At 36.1% G+C, this 21,491-nt stretch overlaps 1 protein-coding gene across 6 annotated transcripts in view; it reads right to left on the bottom strand.

Annotated features, from left to right (window-relative positions):
- Positions 1 to 21,491, bottom strand: part of RABGAP1L (RAB GTPase activating protein 1 like) — a 758,910-nt gene that overhangs the window by 540,513 nt on the left and 196,906 nt on the right. For all 6 annotated transcript variants that reach the window (XM_058701185.1, XM_058701181.1, XM_058701183.1 and 3 more), the window contains one exon: positions 7,091 to 7,184. In XM_058701185.1, coding sequence (XP_058557168.1) covers positions 7,091 to 7,184 — 94 coding nt within the window. The remainder of the gene's footprint in view (positions 1 to 7,090; positions 7,185 to 21,491) is intronic.

The following is a 21,491-nucleotide window of genomic DNA, read 5'->3' as shown; positions in this document are numbered from 1 at the left end:
TTCTGTCTTTGCATTCTTATAATTTATTTTTCCCTTCAAAGCCAGAAAGATGCTTTTAAAATGTTTAAGTCAAAACACTTCATCATACCATGACATTATCAAGACATAAAGTGGTCAAGTAACTGTCCTAAGAAAAATGAATCTACTTATAATGTAACAGGAAATATATCAATTTACATTTATTTAAAAATTACATGTAAGAAATAACCAAGTACCAAAATATAAGCACATAAAATTTTTACAGACTTGAAGGGACAGAAATCTGTAAGTCAGGAATCTTTCATTTATAAAATTCATTCAATAAATATTCGTTGAGCACCTACTATATTCTAGGGATGATGATAAGGACCTGTAAGACAACAGTAACATTAAGGAGATCATGTGCATTTGACCTAACTTTGAAGGGTTACAACAGAAAAATGAGTTCAAGACAGTGATTCCGACAATGAACACCACAAATCAAAGAGAGAGGAACGTGATACAAGGGATTATGAAGGCACTGACCTATGAAAAGCATGCACCTCAAAGAGCTACTCTACACATAAGCCATAAATTTCATTCCCGTCTTTCTCCCTTTTTTCCCCATTTCCTTCCTTCATTAATATTTATTATTTGTTCTGATGTGTTCTGTGTACTATACAACATGAAAAAGCATTTAGGTCTTTTTTCCTTCTTTTGTTTTTCTGATGTAGCAGTAGTAGTATTTTGTACTTCAACAACTAAAATGCTCCAGACTAATACTCAGGGTTTTTGATTTTTTTGTGATTTTTTTTCTCCCATTTAAGGCACAATTTATGCAGCATAAAATACACCGCAGTTCTGTGAGTTTTGACAAATTCATATAGCTGTGTGGTCATCACTATAACCATTAAAAAACTCTCCTATGCTCCCTTGTAGTCAACGCCACCCAACATGATCAATTCTTGGCAGCTACTGATACATTTTCTTTATTTATTTAAATTCAAGTTAGTTAACATACAGTGTAGTACTGGTTTCCGAGTAGAACCCAGTGATTCATCACTTACATATAACACCCAGTGCTCATCCCAACACGTGCCCTCCTTAATACCCATCACCCATTTAGACCATCTCCTACCCACCTCCCCTCCAGCAACCCTCAGTTTGTTCTCTATATTTAAGAGTCTCTTATGGTTTGCCTCCCTCTCTGTCTTTATCTTACTGACACATTTTCTATCATGAAAGTTTTTGGCTTCTCTAGAATCTTATATAAATGAAATGATATGGTATTAAGCCTTTCGAATCTGACATATTTCACTTAATATAATGCATTTGAGATCTATCGTGCTGTTGCATGTATCTGTAGCTCACTCTTTTAATTGCTCAGGAGTATTCCACTGACCAGTTAGTTGATTCCATTGTACCAGTTAGTTGATCCAGGTTGGAGAGCATTTGGATTGTTTATAGTCTGGGACAACTATGAACAAAGATGTTGTAAACATTTGTATACAGGTTTTCATTTCACTTGGGTAAATACACAGGAGTGGAATTGGAATTGCTGGGTAATTTAAGAAGTATGTGTTGAACTTTACAAAAAAAATTGTCAAACTTTCCAAAACAACTGCATCATTTTGCATTTCCTCCAGCAAAACAGGTTGCTTTGTACCCTTGCCAGCTCTTGGTATTATCAGTGTTTTATTGTTGTTGTTGTTGTTGTTGTTTTTTATTTTAGCCACTTGAGTATGCGTATAGTAATATAGTAATATCTCATTGTGGATTTAATTGGTATTTCCATAATGACTAAAGTTGTTTAGCATCTTTTCATAGGCTTATTTGTAATCCAAAATATCTTTTTTTAAGTCTATTTACTTATTTTGAGAGAGAGAAAAGAGAGAGCAGGGGAGAAGCAGAGAGAGAGGGAGAGAGAAAGAATCCCAACACGGGGCTTGAACTCACGAACCATGAGATCATGACCTGCTGATCTGGAATCAAGAGTCAAACACTTTAAAAAAAAATTTTTTTTTTCAACGTTTTTTATTTATTTTTGGGACAGAGAGAGACAGAGCATGAACGGGGGAGGGGCAGAGAGAGAGGGAGACACAGAATCGGAAACAGGCTCCAGGCTCTGAGCCATCAGCCCAGAGCCCGACGCGGGGCTCGAACTCACGGACCGCGAGATCGTGACCTGGCTGAAGTCGGACGCTTAACCGACTGCGCCACCCAGGCGCCCCTAGAGTCAAACACTTTAAACCAACTGAGCCACTCAAGCGCCCCCAAAATATCTTCTTTGGTGAATTGTCTGTTCAGATCTTTTGCTTATTATTTATTTATTTATTTATTTATTTATTTATTTATTTAATATATGAAATTTATTGTCAAATTGGTTTCCATACAACACCCAGTGCTTATTTTTAAATGGGCTTTTTTTAGTATTAAGTTTTGAGAATTTTTTTTTTATTCTGGATATAAGTCTTTTATCGATACGAGTTTTGCACATATTTTCTCCCAGTGTGTAACTTTTCATTCTTTTCAATGTCTTTTGAAAAACAAAAGTTTCTAGTTTTGATGAAGTCAAATTTATTAGTTTTTTTCTTTCATAGATCATTCCTTGGTGTCATATGTAAGAAATCTCTGCCTAACCAAAGGTCACAAAGATTTCCTATGTTTTCTTCTATAGCTTTTATAATTTTAGCTTACATTTAGGCCTATGACCCATTTTGATTTAATTTTCTATATGGGGCAAGGTATGCTTCAAGGTTCTTTTTTACTGTTCTTTTTTACTTTTTTACTGCAAATAGATATCCAATTACTAAGCATTATTTGCTGAAAAGACTATCCTTTCTCCATCAAATCTCAACTACACCTCTGTTTAAAATCAATAGACCATATTTGTGCATATTTCTTTTGTGTATACAGCTAGATCGAGATATAATTTGAAGTACTTAATCCAGTGGTTTTAATATATTCACAGTTGTGTGGCCATTACCAAAATTAATTTTAGAACATTTTCATTACCCTAAAAAGAAACCCCGTACTTCTTAGCAATCACTCCCTACTTCCCTAAATCCCCACTCCAGCTCTACACAACCACTAATCTATTTGCTATCTCTACGAATTTGCCTATTCTGGATACTTCATATAAATAAAATCGTACAATTGGTTTTTTCTAATTTGTTTTCCTCACACAACATAATGTTTTTAAGGGTCATGTATGTTGCAGATGTACCAGTACTTTATTTTTATTGCTGAATATATCCCACTGTATGTATATACCACATTTATTTATCCATTCATCACTTGGTAGACATGAGAACTGGTTTCACTTTTTAGTTATTATGAACAATGATACCATAAATGTTTATGTACAAATGTTTACGTAGACATATGCTTTCATTTTTATTGGGTATATAACTACAAGTGGGATTGTTAGGCCATATCATACCTCTGTATTTAACCTTTTGAGGAATGCCAAGAATGTTTTCCAAAATGGCTGCATCATTTTACATTGCTATCAGCAGTGTTTTTAGGGTTTCAATTTCTCCACACCCTCAACAACACTAGTTATTGTCTTTTTTTATTATCCCAGTAGATGTAAAATGGTATCTCACTGTGGTTTTGATTTGCATTTCCCTGATAGCTAATGATGTTAAGCATCTTTTCATGTGCTGACTGGACATTTGTATGTCTTTTTGGAGAAATATCTTTTTAGATTGTGTGGCTCTATTTCCGAACTCTCTATTCTGCAACTTTGATCTATATGTCTATCCTTTAATCAGTAATGTCTTGATTACTGTAGCTTGATGGTAATCCCTGAAATCAGGTAATCCCTGACATCAGGTAGTATAAGTCTCCCAAGTTTGTTCTTCATTTTTAAAATTGCTTTGGCTCTTCTAGTTACTTTGCTTTTCTATACAAATTTTAGAATCAGCTTTTCAATTGCTACCCAAAAAATTCCACTAGGATTTTGACTGAAATTACACTGATCCCAATGATTAGTATGGGAAGAATGGAAATCTTAATATTGAGACTTTAATTCTATGAACATGGTATATTTTTCCATTTATTGAGGTCTTTCATTACTGTTCTCTAGTTTTTCAAAGTATAGATCTAGTAACAGTTTATTCAATTTCTACCTAAATGTTTGATTTTTTTTCTAGTGCTTTTGTAGGTTTTTAAATTTCCTTTCCAATTTTCAATGCTAGTATATACAAACAAGATTGATTTTTGCATTATTTACCTTGTATCCTACAACCTTGTAAAACTCAGTGTCCAAGGTAGGTTCTGCCAATAAGTAACAGCGGAACGCAATCGAACGGTAGAAGAAAAGAAAGACTGCACCGCCAGGAGTAGCTATACCACAACTCCCGAGAATTACTAATACCTGCCGGGCCCTCTAGGAAATACTAGCACCAATCACAAAGTGTTTTTCCCCCAACCAGCTCAGGGGTCTGGGTATCTCTTCAGAAGCAAAGAACTAACCAAATGACCCCTCCCCTCACGGTTTCTTCTAAACCCTAGCTACTCTGAGTATCCTCAAAAGCCTAAGCAACCAGTTGCACAGCCTTCCTCAGAGGTCCCTGCACCAGCTCCTCAGGAGACCTCCACTAAGTCCCTAGATTCTGGTCACAAAACTTCCATTTTATTTCTCTGGCCCTAGAGGATACAGCTGCTTCCTACTACTGGGGTTACTTCAATGTCTTCTTTCTTTCAGCATTCTAACACACTAGAAACCAATTACTTGCATTAATACCCTTCTGTTTGAAAAGGTTGGCACGGCTTCTCTTTTCCAGACTGGACTCAAACAACCTTCTTGCTCTGATCAGCACCCCTTCCCCACTCCCAACACCTAACTCCCCTATGAAATTCTATTAACTAATGACAAAGATATTCTCCCTCTCCCTCTCAAAGCTTTTACTACTTTTAAGGAATCTCTACGCTCAACATGAGGCTCAAATTCACAACCCTGAGATCAAGGCTAGCATGTTCTACTAACTGGGCCAGTCAGGTGCTCCCAAAGACTCTCTTTTTGACCAAACTTGTTTAGGCTCACCTGAACTCTCTTCTCAAATAGGTCTGACTTTTCAAGCTTCCATGCTCATCTCTGCATTGTCCAATTTTAGCAAGAATCCTACTAAGTCAGTTTAGCCAGAATCTGCCATCATCAGTACCTGATTACTCTTGATTTCTAATTGAGTTCCTCATCCTCCACCATATTCAAGTAATGTCTGATCATCCTGATCCACCTTTAGCAAGAATTTGTTAAGTCAAGTTAGCCACGAATCTCTTTACCCCTGATGTTTTCTCTCAGTAATTTTCCATTTGCTAACCTCCACCCTCTCCCTGGCTGTAAATTTGCGCTTTTCCTTGCAGTATTTGGAGTTGAGCCCAGTCTCTCCCCTACTGCAAGACCTCATTTCAGGAACCCCTATACCTGTCACGATAGCTCCCCCTCCTGAATAAAGTCTTCCTTATCACCTTTAACAACTGCCATGAATAATACTAAGTGAAATCAGTAAAAACATAAATTTAGAAACATGGACAATGCTTATTACGTTAATCTATTAACCTCTGGATACAATATAGGGAAAAATTGTGAAAAGTTTTGAAATGGGCTAATGTATGGAATGCTGCAGCTTCTGGGAATTACCTGATATGATAGAGGTGTGTGCTTCTATTCGTCTTTGATAAGGCAAATTTACAACTCTCAACAGAAGATAATGTGTGGAAAACTAGACATGCATAAGTTTTTTGTCCATAGCTATGAAAATAATTCCTGCTCATGGCAATGCAAGTGAATTATCAGGAAGAGAATATAAATCTCTAAACTGAATTCTCATCCTGATTGGTTGTAATATCTAACTGGCTCCATTACTTAAGGAGTTAAATAAACCCTCTGAGATGTGTTCAATTTATAGTTTGTATGTACAAGATAAGTAAGATGAATTTTCTTTGTTCGATTAAGGGGAGACAGCTAGCCCTCCTAACACTTAGGGTATCTCCTTAAAAACATAATAGGTTCAACATTTTGTTCAGGAAGTTGATAAACCTACTCTCCAGATTTCATACTGAGAAGTCATAAGCTTTCTGACCATCAGAGCTATAAATATGTATCTCTTAAATTAAATCAGTAATCCCTTAGGAAGTGTATAGGAGATTTGATAAAGATTATCTTTATCAAAAGGTATAAAGTTTTAGGGACACATGGGTGGCTCAGTTGATTAAGCATCTGACTTCAGATCAGGTCATGATCTCATAGTTCAAGTTTGAGCCCCACATAGGACTCTCTGCTATCAGCACAGAGCCCACTTTGGATCCTCTGTCCCTCTCTCTCTCTCTGCCCCTCCACCGCACATTCTCGTTCTTTCTCTCTCTCAAAAATAAATATACATTTTTTTAAAAAATATAAAGTTTTAATTATTTCTTCTTCTGCTTTACTGTATAAAATGTGTGAAATTTTTCCCAGACCTAGTAGTTTCTCCTGGACTACCTGCGTGTATGTGATTTGATACGCATACTCAATAATAAATCGTGGTTTCTATATACTGGTATGGCAGAATCTTTTTGTGGGCAAAATTATTTAATTTTACTAACAACTGATAGTCATGATTTCCTCTTTAAAAAACTTAATAAACAGAGTATGTGTAATAAATATAAACAAAGTACCCTTTTTTGTAGTTCCAGATAAAATGCTCCAAAACATAAAGTAACAGTTTTAGTCAGAAAGAATAAAACAGGCTTGGTTAACAGTTTATAATCAGTGGTGAAATGAGTAACTCTAAGCACTATAACCTCTTTTCATGGTAATAGACTTAGGAGAGAAAGGAAATATAACCCTTTAACAATAGATATTTACATGTTTTAGCAATAAAGCAAACAGCTGATTACTCTGAGCAATGTTCTGCCTGAATGAAATAATAAGACAAATATATCTTCCAAAAGTAAGTTAAATAAGACCATATTGGGTGGAAGACTCAGGCAAACATAAAGAGTATCTATGAATTACATTTTAACTTTCATGTTTTTAAACTACATTAATATACTAATATTAAGATAAACATATAGATTTTAATAAGACAAATGAACATCAACTAGGTAAATGTAAAATTTTCAATAAGAAAAATAAATTTTTTACCATCTTCCTAGCAGTTCTCCCCAAGAATAAAGGATCTTCTCAGGACAATCCTTAGACACATCACCGGTTCCACTTGAGAGTTCATTATCACTCTCTGCAGAAGAAACACAAAAACAAAAATGACCAACATTGTATTATATTTTTGATATTTATATATTGTTAATCAAGGAATATGACTGTGTGTCTAATAAAACAAACAATACTTTTGCTTATATTATTATGCCCACTGGAAAAAAAACAGTAAAAACTTCATTAATATATCTTTAGTGCCTAGATATAATCCCAAAGCATTAAATGTTTTATAAAAATTCCTATTCAGTTTACATAGTATGAAATTGAAAATACCTATATATAAATAACTTTATCCAAAGAGGGTAAAATTGTATAAATTTTTTAATGTTTGTTTATTTTTGAGAGAGAGAGAGAGAGAGAGAGAGAGAGACAGAGACAGAGACAGAACATGAGTGGGGTAGGGGCAAAGAGAGAGGCAGACACAGAATCCCAAGCAGGCTCCAGGCTCTGAGCTGTCAGCACAGAGCCTGGTGTGGAGCTTGAACTCACAAACCATGAGACCATGACCTGAGCCGAAGTCAGACACTTAACCAACTGAGCCACCCAGGCGCCCCAAGAGAGTAAAATTTTAAAGTTAATGGTAACACAATCAGAAATTCCTATGTGATACACTCACTACTCACGAGACTAATATTCTCAAATATTAATCTTTTATTATTGACACAAACACTGAAATGAAGATACAGGTATATATATTGATACGTAATACTGAGAACTATCAATATATAACACTGAGAAATATATATATATTATGATAACAAACACACAACTAGAAATATTTAAAACTTTAAGGTTTTAAGGGTATATTCATAAGTACAAATTTTTTGTTTTTGAGAGAGAGAGACAAAGAGAGACCGTGAGCAGGGGACGGGGGCAGAGGGGGCGAGAGAGACAGAATCCCACACGGGGCCTGATCCCACAACCCTGAGATCACCACCTGAGCTGAAATCAAGAGTCAGATGCTCAATTGACTGAGCCACCCAGGCTCCCTCATAAGTACAAATACTTCCGACTAAAGGAAATACTAAAATGTTTGGCCTTTTAAAATGGCAATTTTATAAAATATCCCAATATGTAAAGTAATAGCTTTAGAAAGAGTAAGATGGGTTGAGTTACAGCCTACAGTCAGTGATGAAATGAGTAACTGTAAGCTCTATAAATCTTTTAAGCGGTAACAGAGCTGGCAGAGAAAGGAAATGTAATGGGCACAATTTATCTCATTAGAATAAGGACTTTGACACAGAGCTATATACGAAAAATCTGGAAACGTATTATCTGAATGATAAAATAAGCTAAATAAAAATCTGTCTGGCTCTTTGCAAGGACCAGTGTTTTATCAATGTTGTTAACAGTACAAGAGAAGTTGGCATTAAGTGAGTCCCACAGGGATCTGTGTTCAGAACAGTATTACTCAGCATACCACAAAGCCAATGATCCAAGCAAGTATAAGCTAATTCATATCAGTGGATATAATTAACACCAAAAAACAACAAAATAAAGGTAGGTATATTTGGCCTAGTTAAAAGATTTGGTCATACTTACACAAAAAGATTTTATCACATGTTTAGTAAAATATAACCAAAACATATGCACACACGTAGACAAATACTTCAACTTCTTTAGAACACTTTATTCAAAATGTGAACATTAGTCTGGATATTGGAATGGTCAAGAAGGTAAATACCTCACATAAGCAATTCTGTGAACTTTCCAACAAGTTCATGAAAATAATAGAAATGAGAGGTTTTTAAAAAGCTAAAACAAATGAAGTATTGCAGGAATAATGTAAACAGCAACAAATGAAGCCTTAATATTAAAATGTCCTAAAGAACTATCCCAGGTAAACAACTATCCCTTATAATCCTTACACTTTTTCATCTAAACTGAGGTAGTAAAGAGGGTCACTATTAAAAGTTACACTGGAGGGGCACCTGGGTGACTCAGTCAGTTGAGCATCCAACTTCGGCCCAGGTCATGATCTCACGATTCGTGAGTTTGAGCCCCATATGGGGCTCTGTGCTGATAGCTCAGAGCCTGGAGCCTGCTTCACACTGTGTCTCCCCCACCCCTCACTCTCTCCCCTACACTCGTGCTCTCTCCCCTCTCTCTCTCAAAACTAAATAAACATTAAAAGAAAATTTTTTTAAAAAGTTACACTGGAAAAAAGGTGAAACTTATCTCAGGCAAATAGGGACTGCTGATCACTCTTCCTACAAATTGGTACCAAGTATAATATGAGTACTTATAATATAAATTGGATTTCAATTAAGCAGGGTCCAGGATGGTCCCACCTTATACTCTATTTTGCTCCACAGTAAATAATAATACAACAAGGTTCCAAAGTATTTGATGAAGTTGTACATGCTAAATTGGAGACTAAAATCTAAGAACATAATGAAAGGGAAAAAGAAAATAGGACTCTAATCATTACTACTGACACAGAAAATCTCAGATTCTTCTTATTCTTGTTGGTAAAGGAATAAAACAAAATTGAGATGCCATAAGAAAGATTAAGAAATCTGACTACCTATATATTAAAACCTTATATGAAGTAAGGTATAGAGTACATTAAAAAAAAATTTCCAGGGCACCTGGGTGGCTCAGTCAGTTAAGCATCTGACTTCAGCTCAGGTCATGATCTCATGGCTTATGGTTTGAGCCCCACATCAGACTCTCTGCTGTCAGCCCAGACCCTGGAGCCTGCTTTAGATCCTCTGTTCCCCTCTCCCTCTACCCCTCCCCTGCTTGAATGCACACTCTTTCTCTCCCTCTCTCCTTCCCTCCCTGTCTCCCTCTCTGTCTCTCAAAAATAAATAAACATTAAAAAACATTTTTTGAACATATGACAAATGGTCTTGATACTCAATAAACTAAAATATCCAACAGAAAATTGGTCCAAGGACATAAACATAGTACAGCTGTATAAAATATAACTGGCCAATAAAGACACTGAAGAAATCCCTATCTCAATTATTTTTTTATTCAAATTAAAACAATGAAACAGAAAAAAAAACAGATAAAATAAGGAATAATGCCTACTGTTGATAAAAATATGGGGGAACAAGCAAGAAAGCTGATGTTTAAATAAGAGTCATCTTTTAAAATGTATTAAGATTCTAAATTAATATACCATTTGATTTAGCAACTACACTTCTAAAAATTTATTCTTCCAGGAACACTTATGCCAGAGAGATATATGTAAAAGATTTCATTGTATCACTGCTTGTAATAATAATTGAAAACTATCACGTATTATTTAATAGAAGTTTGTTAAATTATGGTACATCCTTTCAAAAAATGCTATCCAATAGTTTAAAAGAATTGACTAAATCTTTTATGCTAATATGAAAACCATCTAAAATATATTACTTTGTGATGAAAAGCAAGAAACAAAGTAGTAATTTTTAAGTATGGTTTTATTTCTGTAAGTAGTATTACTTATACGATTACAAAGACCTTTAATAATAGCCGTAAGATGGGGCACCTGGATGGCTCAGTCAGATAAGCATCTGATTTCAGCTCAGGTCATGATCTCACAGTTCGTGGGTTCAAGCTCTGTGGTCAGGCTCTGTGCTGACATCTCAGAGCCTGGAGAGCCTGCTTGGGATTCTATGCCTCCCTCTCTCTCTGTCCCTCCTCCCCCTGTACTCGATCTCTACCTCTCAAAAATAAACATTAAAAAAATTTTTTTCAACATCTGTTAAGATTATACACCAAATTTTTTTTTTTTTTTTTTTTTTTTTTAGAGAGAGTGTGTGCTAGTGAGGGAAAGGGACAGAGGAGGAGAAAGAGAGAGAATCTTTAACAGGCTCCATACTCAGCACAGAGCCCAACACCGGGCTCAATCCCACAACCCTGGATCATGATCTCAGCCGAAATCAAGAGTTAGACACTCAACCGAGCACCCAGGCACCTCTACCAAACTATTAAGAGCAATTGTGTTTTGGCACCTACCAGTATCTTATCACATACTAGGCATTCAATAAATATTTAGGGAATGCATCTTTCACTTTTCTTTTTTTTTCTTTTAAGTTTATTTACTTACTTAGAGAACGCGAGCATGAGGGGGGATAGGGGCAGACAAAGAGAATTCCAAGCGGACTCCCCACTGTCACCAATGAGCCCGATGCGGGGCTCAAACTCACAAACCATGAGGTCATGGCCTGAGCCAAAGCCAAGAGTCAGATGCTTAACTGACTGAGCCACCCAGGCACCCCTGACTTTTAAGTTTCATACTTCTGGAATACTCTTATCTTTTAAAATAAGTACATGTAACTATAATGAGCATGGGGAAAGGACTTTTACCTTTTAAATAATCCCTGTTGCTACAGAAAACAAAAACCTATTTCATTGTTATAAACCCCTACTAACAAGCCATAAAATCATCACCGATAACAAGGTATTTTCTCCCTGACAATCTCTCAAGCTGTTTTCCACCACAAAAAGGAAATTAGAACTGTAAACTCCTAGAGTAGCAGAGGAGAACCACAAAAGAGAAGAGAAAAAAATGGGCACACTGAAGTTAAACTAAATCCCTGATGAACAATTAAGGCAGAAACCACAGCAACACAGGGCCCAAATACTTGGATAAAAAATAGGACTTATCGAAAGAAAACAGAAATCCTAGGCCTTTATTGAATGTCTGCTCTATCTATATTCCAGGCACTATTCTTTAGTTTTATAAGCATTAACTCATAGCATCCCCTAAATAACCTAATATGGTAGTCACTACTAATTTTCCCACTTTCAAAATAAGAAAATTGAGGCAGAGAGGTTAAGTAACTTGCTCAAAGTCGCCCAGCTACTAGGTAACTCCAGAATTTAACCTCAGTTTGAATCCAGAGTCAAATACCACTTCTCCTTATAGTTTTTCTTACCACGTTTTCAAGGGAGACTATGCTTTGCATTTAGCAGATACCAGCCTATGCCAAGTACCAACATCTATCTAGTAAATGCTGGAAGCCAGAGCCGAGAATGGAAAATGCAGGCATATTTAAAGCAACATGACCAAGAAACACTGAACTTGGAACAAGAGATAATGGAGAGGCTTCAGGGGTGTAATCCCCTTGACATTCAGGAAGAATAAGGATGAAATTGATATCCCGGTGACCTCAAAAGTGAGCCAGATCTATCTTCTTTACTGCAGAAACTACTTACCATAGGTGTTTTAAATACTTAATGGCTTTCCTGCTAGAGAGGAAGAAAGGAAGCTAAAGAAATACAAAGTTCCTACTATATTAGACATGACAGAGTGTCTAGGTAGAATGAAAGCAATGAACTAAGAAAAAAAAATATGAATGACAAAGACACTGGAGACCAAAGTGCAGTAGAAACAGTGAGGAAGTTAGCAAGTAGCACATGACAAAGAAGAAAAGGAACAACAGAACAATGTGGATATGTTAAAAGGATAACTCTGACAGTTCTGAAAAAGCAACTGTATCCCATTCTACAGAGAGGAAAAAGAAAGGAAAAATGATAGAAGGCTGGGATTCCTATCTTCTTGAATCTTTCTTTTCCATCAAAATTCAGGTTAGGATTACCCTTTTCTGGATGGGCTGAATGCTACTCCACTGGGCATATTCTATCATGGCAATTATCACACCATATTACAATCTCTATTTTCCTCTCCATCTTCTCCTATTAGACTTTAAGTTTCTTGGCAGTGGGAACTAACTTTTATTTCTATATTCCCAGTACCTAGATGTATTTGGCCAAAGAGTGTTAGAAGTTTCCCAAACTGGTAATTGGAGAGGAGAAGATGCGAGAAAAGAAAATCCATTACAGGCACAAAAAATGTATGTCTTGAAAATTAGTGACCTTCGGTACATGGGCATCTATGTGCAGACATGAGTAGAGGCAACCAGGTCCATTCAGTCATTCATACTGGATTCTGGAGCCAAAATGCCTGGATGTGAAACCCAGTTCCACTACTTAGTAGCTGTGATGCTGGTTAAGTTATTTAACCTCTCTGTGCTTCAGCTACCTGTTTGCGAAATGGGAATAGCAATTAAGCAAATTACTATGCGAAACACATATATATTACAGTGTCTGGCAAAAGACAGGCATGTTAGCTATTAAAAGCTGTTTTCATTCAACCAATTAACCTCCTATGATGTACAATACTGGGATAAAAGCCGGAGTGCAAATTTTGAAGAATGAATGAGTGGGAAATTGTGACAGTAAATGTCGATTTTTCTTTATCCAAGCTCATGAGCTTTGGGAAGGTAAGAGAGTATAATATTGCTAAAAAGAACAACACAGTCATTTCAAGCATTATACTTCCTTCATCAAGCCCCATTCCCCAGAAAATTGGCCAGTTCTTCCTTTTTGGCTCCTACAGAGACTCCTACAATAATATCTGTAAGACTTCCAAGAAAGCATGTCTGTTTTCATTATGATGCATTTAATACCTATAACTTTCATGTTTTACACATCTTTGTCCCTTTCTCAGAATCCAAGCTCTGTCAGGGCTGGGAGTGTATCTTGTCTTTATTTAGTAGCCTTTACTCAACTGCGGAAAAAATGGAAGTATTTCTTTGTTACTGCTTTATTTTTAGAACATGTTCATACATGTAAGGTAATTGAGAAAGAAAACACTGGAAAGAGAAAGATGAGGAATCAGGCCAATTCCCTAAAAAGACATGAAATTGCCCAGGTTTGGATTAAAGGTAGTGACTGACCAGAAGTACATCCTGTATTCTGACTGAATGTGGGGCTTTGGAAAAGCTTAAAGACGTTAAGATAGAAAGTTGAGGGAATCCGTAGCTAACAGCTTCAACTTCGTCTATAAAGTTCACTTTAGAAGAGGTCTCTGAGAGACTTTGCTAAACTTAGGTAGCAAACTTTGGCTAGAGACTCCTCTAATATGCCCAACTTCAATCCTTTCCATGAACATTCTCCTTCTCAATTTGTTTCCCCACAGTCACTCTCCTCCTTCAGAAAGCAGGACCACACAGAGTATACCAGATGTCATCAGACTCCTGCACCACAGGACTACTACTTTCTGTAAACGTCAGTGAAATGAAAGTAACAATATTAATTACCTAGTAGTGTAAAATTAAATGAAAATGCATGTGTGATACTAAACGTGGTGCCCATCACACGGTAGTGCTCAAATGTGAGGTAACATTTTCTATTATTTTTATTATGGAGTCGTCAGTTTCTGGCCCAGCACTTCAAAGTAACTAAAAAAGCATTCCAGCCTTATTTCTTATTATCCACTCATTTCTAACATTCAGACAGCAGAACTAACTGTGCAAGACCAAAATAAGATACAATAAATGTAAATTTTTAGAACAAACAAAATAAATATGTATGATACTTCAATCAAAATAATTTATGGGCTCTCTCAACTTTGGCCACTCCCTGCTTTGAAAAAAAATTGTTTTTCATCCTAATCATAAAAGGAAAATTTCAGAACTGCTATCAGCAGACATCATAAAAGGAAAAATATATATATATTTATTTATATGTGTATTTATGTATATATGTGTGTATATGTATATACACATATATATGTGTGTATGTGTACATACGTGTGTGTATATGTATATACACATATATACATATATACACATGTGGGTGCACACACAAAAAAGCTTTTTTTTCAATGGAGTTAAAAATAAATGACAAAACTAGGGGGAAATTAGCACAAAATCTCATTTTTCTTTTCATCTAAAGATGACAAGATCATCTGAAGGATTACTCATAAAATAAAAAACTGATAGGCGCACCTGGGTGGCTCAGTCAGTTAAGCACCTAGGTCATGATCTTGTGGTTCGTGGGTTTGAGCCCCATGTCAGGCTCTGTGCTGACAGCTCAGAGCCTGGAGCCTGGAGCCTGCTTTAGAGTCTGTGTCTCCCTCTCTCTCTGCCCCTCCCTGGCTTGGACTCTGTCTCTCTCTTTCAAAAATAAACAAACGTTTAAAAAAAAAACTGATAACCATAAATAAAATATGACTATTGCAGGTTTTCAAAGATTTTCCCCTTAATTTTCTTTTTTAATAAGTACTGTTTGCTGTAAATGATACAGGGAACCAAAGGTTCCTGTAAACTCTCTTCTAAACAATTAGGGAGGGGAATAAAAAATCTTAGTAATCTGGCAAAGCCTGTAGGAATACAGGTCTATATAATGACACCTGTCAACCTGGAATAGTGTAAAAGTGATTTATTTTGATTACTTAGTAATAAACAATGTCATTTTGGGCAGCCAAAAACTATAGCCACATTTTTATGACCTTGAATATAATATAATCTCTCATTTCTCACATGACAGAGTCAGAAAATACTTGTTCTGTATGGAAGCTGATAACCAAATGTAAATTATTGGAATAAAACAAAAGATCATCCTTAATTTCTGAAATGTGATAACATTTCCTACTGTCAAAAGCAAGGTGATTTATCATAGAAGATTCAAGGTGGAAGAGACCACAAATTTCATGATTTCTTTCCAACTAAACCATCATCACTGTCATTCTGACTCTAATTACAGGTTTCTAATTAATAAACCCTGTAGTTGCTAAGCATATGTGATTAATAAAAATGTATCACTCATCAGTGAAATCTGTCAACCATACTCAAGAGAACCAGGGCAGTCAATACACCTTCCTCTTTTTTTTCATTGTTTTTCTAGATCCACAAATTTGTACAGATAATCAGAACAGAAAAAAGCTAGCTTACATTTGAGGTAAAAAAAGGTTAAGGCTCTTAACATTAAACAGTTTTCTTGATCATGAGGCTAGTTTATCCTTTTGTGTGTGTATTTATGTTTTACATTTTTCTGGGATATTAATGACTTAGAATTTACTTAGGTATTTATTTACATTTTGTATTTTCAGGGCTTTGGAAATGCATTTTAATTCTCTGCTCATTTCCTTTGTTTTTAACTGAAGTATGATTGACGTATGAAAAGCTGTGCATATTTAACATGTACAATTTGATGTGTTTGGAGAGACTAGTATGGTCTTATAATAAAAAGTCGGGCAGTGTCTATTTGAATGCATTATCAATGACTTTTCAAAATAAACTGAGGGGTGATGAAGAAAGAAATTAGTGTCTGGCAGATTATAAGAAAGAACATATGTAAACAGTTACACTGAAGGATTATTTTAAAACTTATTATTCAACGAATGACTTTTTAAAAGGCAGCCAATCAGAGGGAGAAAACTAAGCAAGGGTTGGAGAAAATTAGAAACAAAGGGAAGCAAGAGAAGAAAAAACCCATTAGAATAGCTCAAATTTAATTGAAAGGTGGAAAGGGAGCTCCCCAACACACACTCTGTGGTACACAATGCACTCACGAGCCCTCTAACTGGGCAGATGACCCCTTCAGCCATAAGTGTAACTCTGAAAGGCAAAATACTCAAAAGTAAACGAGAAAGGAGTGGGAAACGCCCACAAGACTAGTCAAAGCAGCCACATGAAATCAGGTAGTCAAGGAAGTAACAGCGAAATCAGGTTCATCTCTGCATTTGGATTTTTTTTTTATATTCTCCTCCTAAGGGAAAGCTAGTAACTGATGAAGAGGTTACCAAGTACAAAACACAATGGGAGAAATAGGCAGAAATCGCCAAAAGAGACTCTCTACATGGCCCTATGATAACACATGTCTCTGTAATGGCCTGAATACTTGCCTGCCTTCCTTTCTGATCTAACTTACTTGCTTAACAAAGGGACTTGTGTCCTAGTCATCACGGCATTCCTCACCCTATCAAAGTACTTGGCAACTGGTAAGCACTCAATACATGCTTGATGATTAAAAGAAATGCACTAGCTTCAGAACCTATGTATCAACTGCCTATATGACATCTCCAATTGAATATCTGAGAAACTTTCAAAACAAAACCCTTAATTTTCTTCACCTACCTGTATTTTCCTGGTTCCCTCCCCTTTCCCATTTTCATAAATGACAGCACTATCTACGCAGTTAAAAACTGAAATCTACAAGTTATTCTTTTTCCCTCAATGCCTACATTTAATTACCCACCCCTGTCCATTCCACCTCCAAAATGTATCTCAAATCTCTCTACTTTTCTCCCTCTCCACATTACAACCCTCATCCAAACCCCCAACATTTTGGCCCAGATTACTGTAAGAGTCTCCCAATGGTCTCCCTGTTTCCATCTCTACTCCACAGAACTTCTCTCTCCGCAGATACAGCTGCTGAAGTGTTCTGAAATCATGAATCAAATCTTTGTCTCTTCTGCCCAGCTTAAAACACTTCAAAGTCTTAAAAAAAAAAAAAAAAAAAAAAAAAAAAAAAAAAACAACCAACTCACTGTGGCTTACAGGAACTTACAAAATATCCCTTGGCTACCTGACCATGTCTGTATCGTACCACTTTCTGGCTTCCCCTTTCCCTTCAGTCATCTGCCTTCCTTTCTATTCTTCAATAGAACTTTCACTTTCCTCTGCACTGTTTCCTCTTCAGAAATGCTCTTTCCCCATCTCCCAATGGCTGGTTTCTTCTTATTACTCAGATCTCAGTTTAAATGCCACATCCTCAGAGAAATTTTTACCTGAACATATAATCTAAAGTAGCTAACTACACCAATCAGCCAATTTTAAATATCTAAATGGCATTATTAGTTCTTGATGTTTTCTTGCTTATTATCTATCATTTCTCCAAAAATTAGAAGTACAAAAGATTTATCTATCTTATTAAATCAGAGGTCTTCCAGATCACCCCCGGGTTCAATGATTCACTGGGAGGACTCACAGGACTCAGCATAGAGTTGTATTTACACTTATGACTTATTGCTGTGGGTACAAAGCAAAACTGGCAAAGGGAGAAGGCACACTGGACACTGGGTGAAGTCTGGAGGAAACCAGGTGCAAAATTCCCAGAATCTTCTCCCCATGGAGTCACAGAGGACACATTTCACTCCTCCAGCAATGAGTTGTGACAACACATATGAAATGTTGTTTACCAGGAAAGCTCATGAAAGAGGTTTTTGTCGGGGCTGATCACATAAGGACCTTCTGCCTAGCATGAACCAAAATTCCACAGTCCAGAAGGAAAGCTACATGTTCAGCATGAAACAATATTGTTAGTACACACAGTGCAGGCACAGTGAGCCACTCTTCTCAGTTAGAGAATGGTGGGAACCTTCTCGAAATCTGTTTTCCAGTAAGAGCCAAGGGCTGACCTTGAAAACAGGCTTTTCTAAGGGTAGGGGTCTGAAGCCTGCTATGTTAAGTCTGTTCTGAACATTTATTCACCCTTATATCACTTATTCTAACACCCATTAACATATTTTAAAACCAAAAATATGTTATTCTTCACTGAATCTAACATTTCAAAGATATTTCCATTCACTACACAAATATTTATTTAACACTTGCCACATACTAAAGCAATGGGAACTCAAAAGAGAATAAAACACCATCTGCCCCTTAGGAACTCACACTCTGAAAGGTGAGAGAAATGAATTTAAAAGCCCATATTTATAATAAGGTATTTTTAGAATTACTAGAACGGTGTGTTCAAAGTACCATTAGAAAAAGATGGTAGAAAGACTAACACTGCCTCAGTGTAAAAGGGAAGACTTCCAGGAAAAAAAAAAAAAAAACTAAGAAAGAAAGGGCCTACGTTAGCTAGAAGTTGTCAAGGAAGACTATCTGAAGAGATAACACTTAAGCCTTGAGCTGAGATCTAAATGATGAGAAAAAGGCAGCAAGCAGAAGTTCTGATGAAAATATCTTCCCAACAAGGAACAACATATGCAATGGCACAAAAAAAAGCCAATCTGAAGGAAAGCTTTAAGTACCTAGCATATAGTATACCCTCAATAAACAGTAGCTATTATTATACAATGTCCTCCTCATGTATTGAGAAACTGATGATTTAAGAAATTAGATATATGAAGCCCATACCACTAGTACATTTATATCTTATTTATTTATATCTACCCTATCCATTTACCAGAAACAATTATTTGAGACAGAAGTTAACGATAGGCACAAGTAAAATGAACCAAACATCAATTAATCAATTACTGATTCATTCAAACATTTACTAAGCATTCACTACAAGGACAAGCTTAAAAATATGAAAGAGACACGCTCCCTGATTTTGAGGTATTCATGTTCTAGCAGAAAAAACCAAATGTATATAGATACATGGCAACAGAGAAAAGAAAAGTCAAGGATCATTGTGGGACTGAGAAGATGCCTTAGATCAGAACATCAAAGCAAAAACAACATACAACAGGTAAATGAAACACTAAGCTTTAACCTTCTCCAAAGACAAGAATGAAAAAAAATGAAGGGTTACATGCACAATTCTTACTGATAAAAGTTTAAAAAATAATTTCACTTACAAAGATATCTTTTCCTTGGGGCGCCTGGGTGCCTCAGTCAGTTAAGCGTCCGACTTCAGCTCAGGTCACGATCTCACGGTCTGTGAGTTCGAGCCCCGCGTCAGGCTCTGGGCTGATGGCTCAGAGCCTGGAACCTGCTTCCAATTCTGTGTCTCCCTCTCTCTCTCTGCCCCTCCCCCGTTCATGCTCTGTCTCTCTCTGTCTCAAAAATAAATAAATGTTAAAAAAAAATTTTTTGAAAAAAAAAAAAAAAGAAAGCTATCTTTTCCCAAGATGTGTGAGCAATCTCTTAAATCTTTATACAAAATACCCTGAATAACATAATAAGTCATGTCCATGAAGACATTTTTACCACACCTGTAGAAATATCTCTTATACCAACCCTTGATTAAAGCATAAAAATACAAAGTCAGAATGGCCTACAAGGCCCTCAATCCATCAGTCACCCTCTGTATTCTAATCTCATAATGTATCATTTCCCACCTTTATGAGTGAATATAACTTACTGCACACATAATGCTGTTTTCCCTCTGCCTGGAAGGTCTCCCTTACCAGGCATCCAAATATTTCTAGCTAAATAATATACATTAATCAAGACTGAACTCCTAGGCACAATTTCCAAGAAGTCTTCCCTGAATTTTCAGGCCAAACTTTCTTTTAGTCAGCTCACATTATATCCTGATCATTTCTTATTACTGCATTTACAATATATTACTAAAATTATCTATTTATGGGTCTTTTTCTTCAACTAGACTAAAAGCTCCTCAAGATAAGAGTCATGTCTTATTTATTTTCGTGTCCACAGCACTTAGCAAAGTAGTGGGCACCCATTAGAAGTTAATTAAACCTTTACAATTTTAATAAAACATACCAAATAACAAGCTTGATTTACAGATGTCCTTCTAATGATCTTAATGGATATGGGAATCACACTTGAAAAATCTAAAAGAATAAATCATTATTTTTTTTCTTTAGAGGGAATATCCTGAATACCAACTGTCTACATTTTTCACAGTCTATAGTGCAGACTCTTCAAAACTGAGATCATTGGTAAGTGCCAAATGTACCTGTAGTCTGCACTGTGAAAAAGATCCATTTGCTCTGCACACTTCTTAGCTGAACGGGTGGCAAAATGAAATTGCATTAAAAAGTCAAAGAGCCTTCCATGTATACCGACTTGGACTGAGGGCCACTAAATCTCAGCATAAGTGACTTCTATAGTCAATGGTTCTCAACTCTACCTATTTATCATTTACATATGTAGCCCATTCCATAAATGACATTTCTCAATGCACACAGTAAATTCTCAACTGAGGACACACACTCCTGGAGTGATAAGGTACTCCCGTGTATTGAGAATTACTGTTCGCTTATATTATTTCAGTTGAAAACATCACATAGGATCTGATACATTAATCTTTTTATGAGTATATTTACAACTCATAATAAATTTCAAAAACGTGATAAAGGACAGCATATAAAATGTGACCTATGTGAAAGTCAGATACTCCATCAAGTCAAACTACAATCCACGCTCTGTTCCTCTGCCCTAAAATCTGGTTGCTGGTCATAGTGAAAGGAATGGGAATCTGTTGCATCATTCTATCCTTCAGGTGTATTATTCTTATGCAAAGTATCATCCTCTTTTCAAGAAAAGTAGTGAGAATGAAACTCAAGGTTTCTTAGAGAGCTTTAATCCCTTAACTTGATAACATGACCATTTTAAGTATTCAACAAAAACCTCGCTTTGGGAATGACCATAAGTGCATAGCTTTCAAGAGGTATCCTAATTTTATCTATTGCAATTCAACTTCTCTCTCTCTGAGTGTCTGTACCTCTAACATCTTGCATTCATTCATTCATTCATTTAGCAGTTAGTTAACATATATGTAATTAGTTTCAGGAGTACAATTTAGCGTTTCACTTACATGTAAACTCAGTGCTCAGTACAAATTCCCTTTGGAATGACTTATTACCCATTTAACCCATCCCCCAACAACCCTCAGTTTG

The sequence above is a fragment of the Neofelis nebulosa genome, chromosome 15 (genome assembly GCF_028018385.1).
Source record: "Neofelis nebulosa isolate mNeoNeb1 chromosome 15, mNeoNeb1.pri, whole genome shotgun sequence".
In the NCBI taxonomy this organism is placed as follows: Eukaryota; Metazoa; Chordata; class Mammalia; order Carnivora; family Felidae; genus Neofelis; species Neofelis nebulosa.
This window is presented reverse-complemented; position numbering and strand designations above follow the sequence as displayed.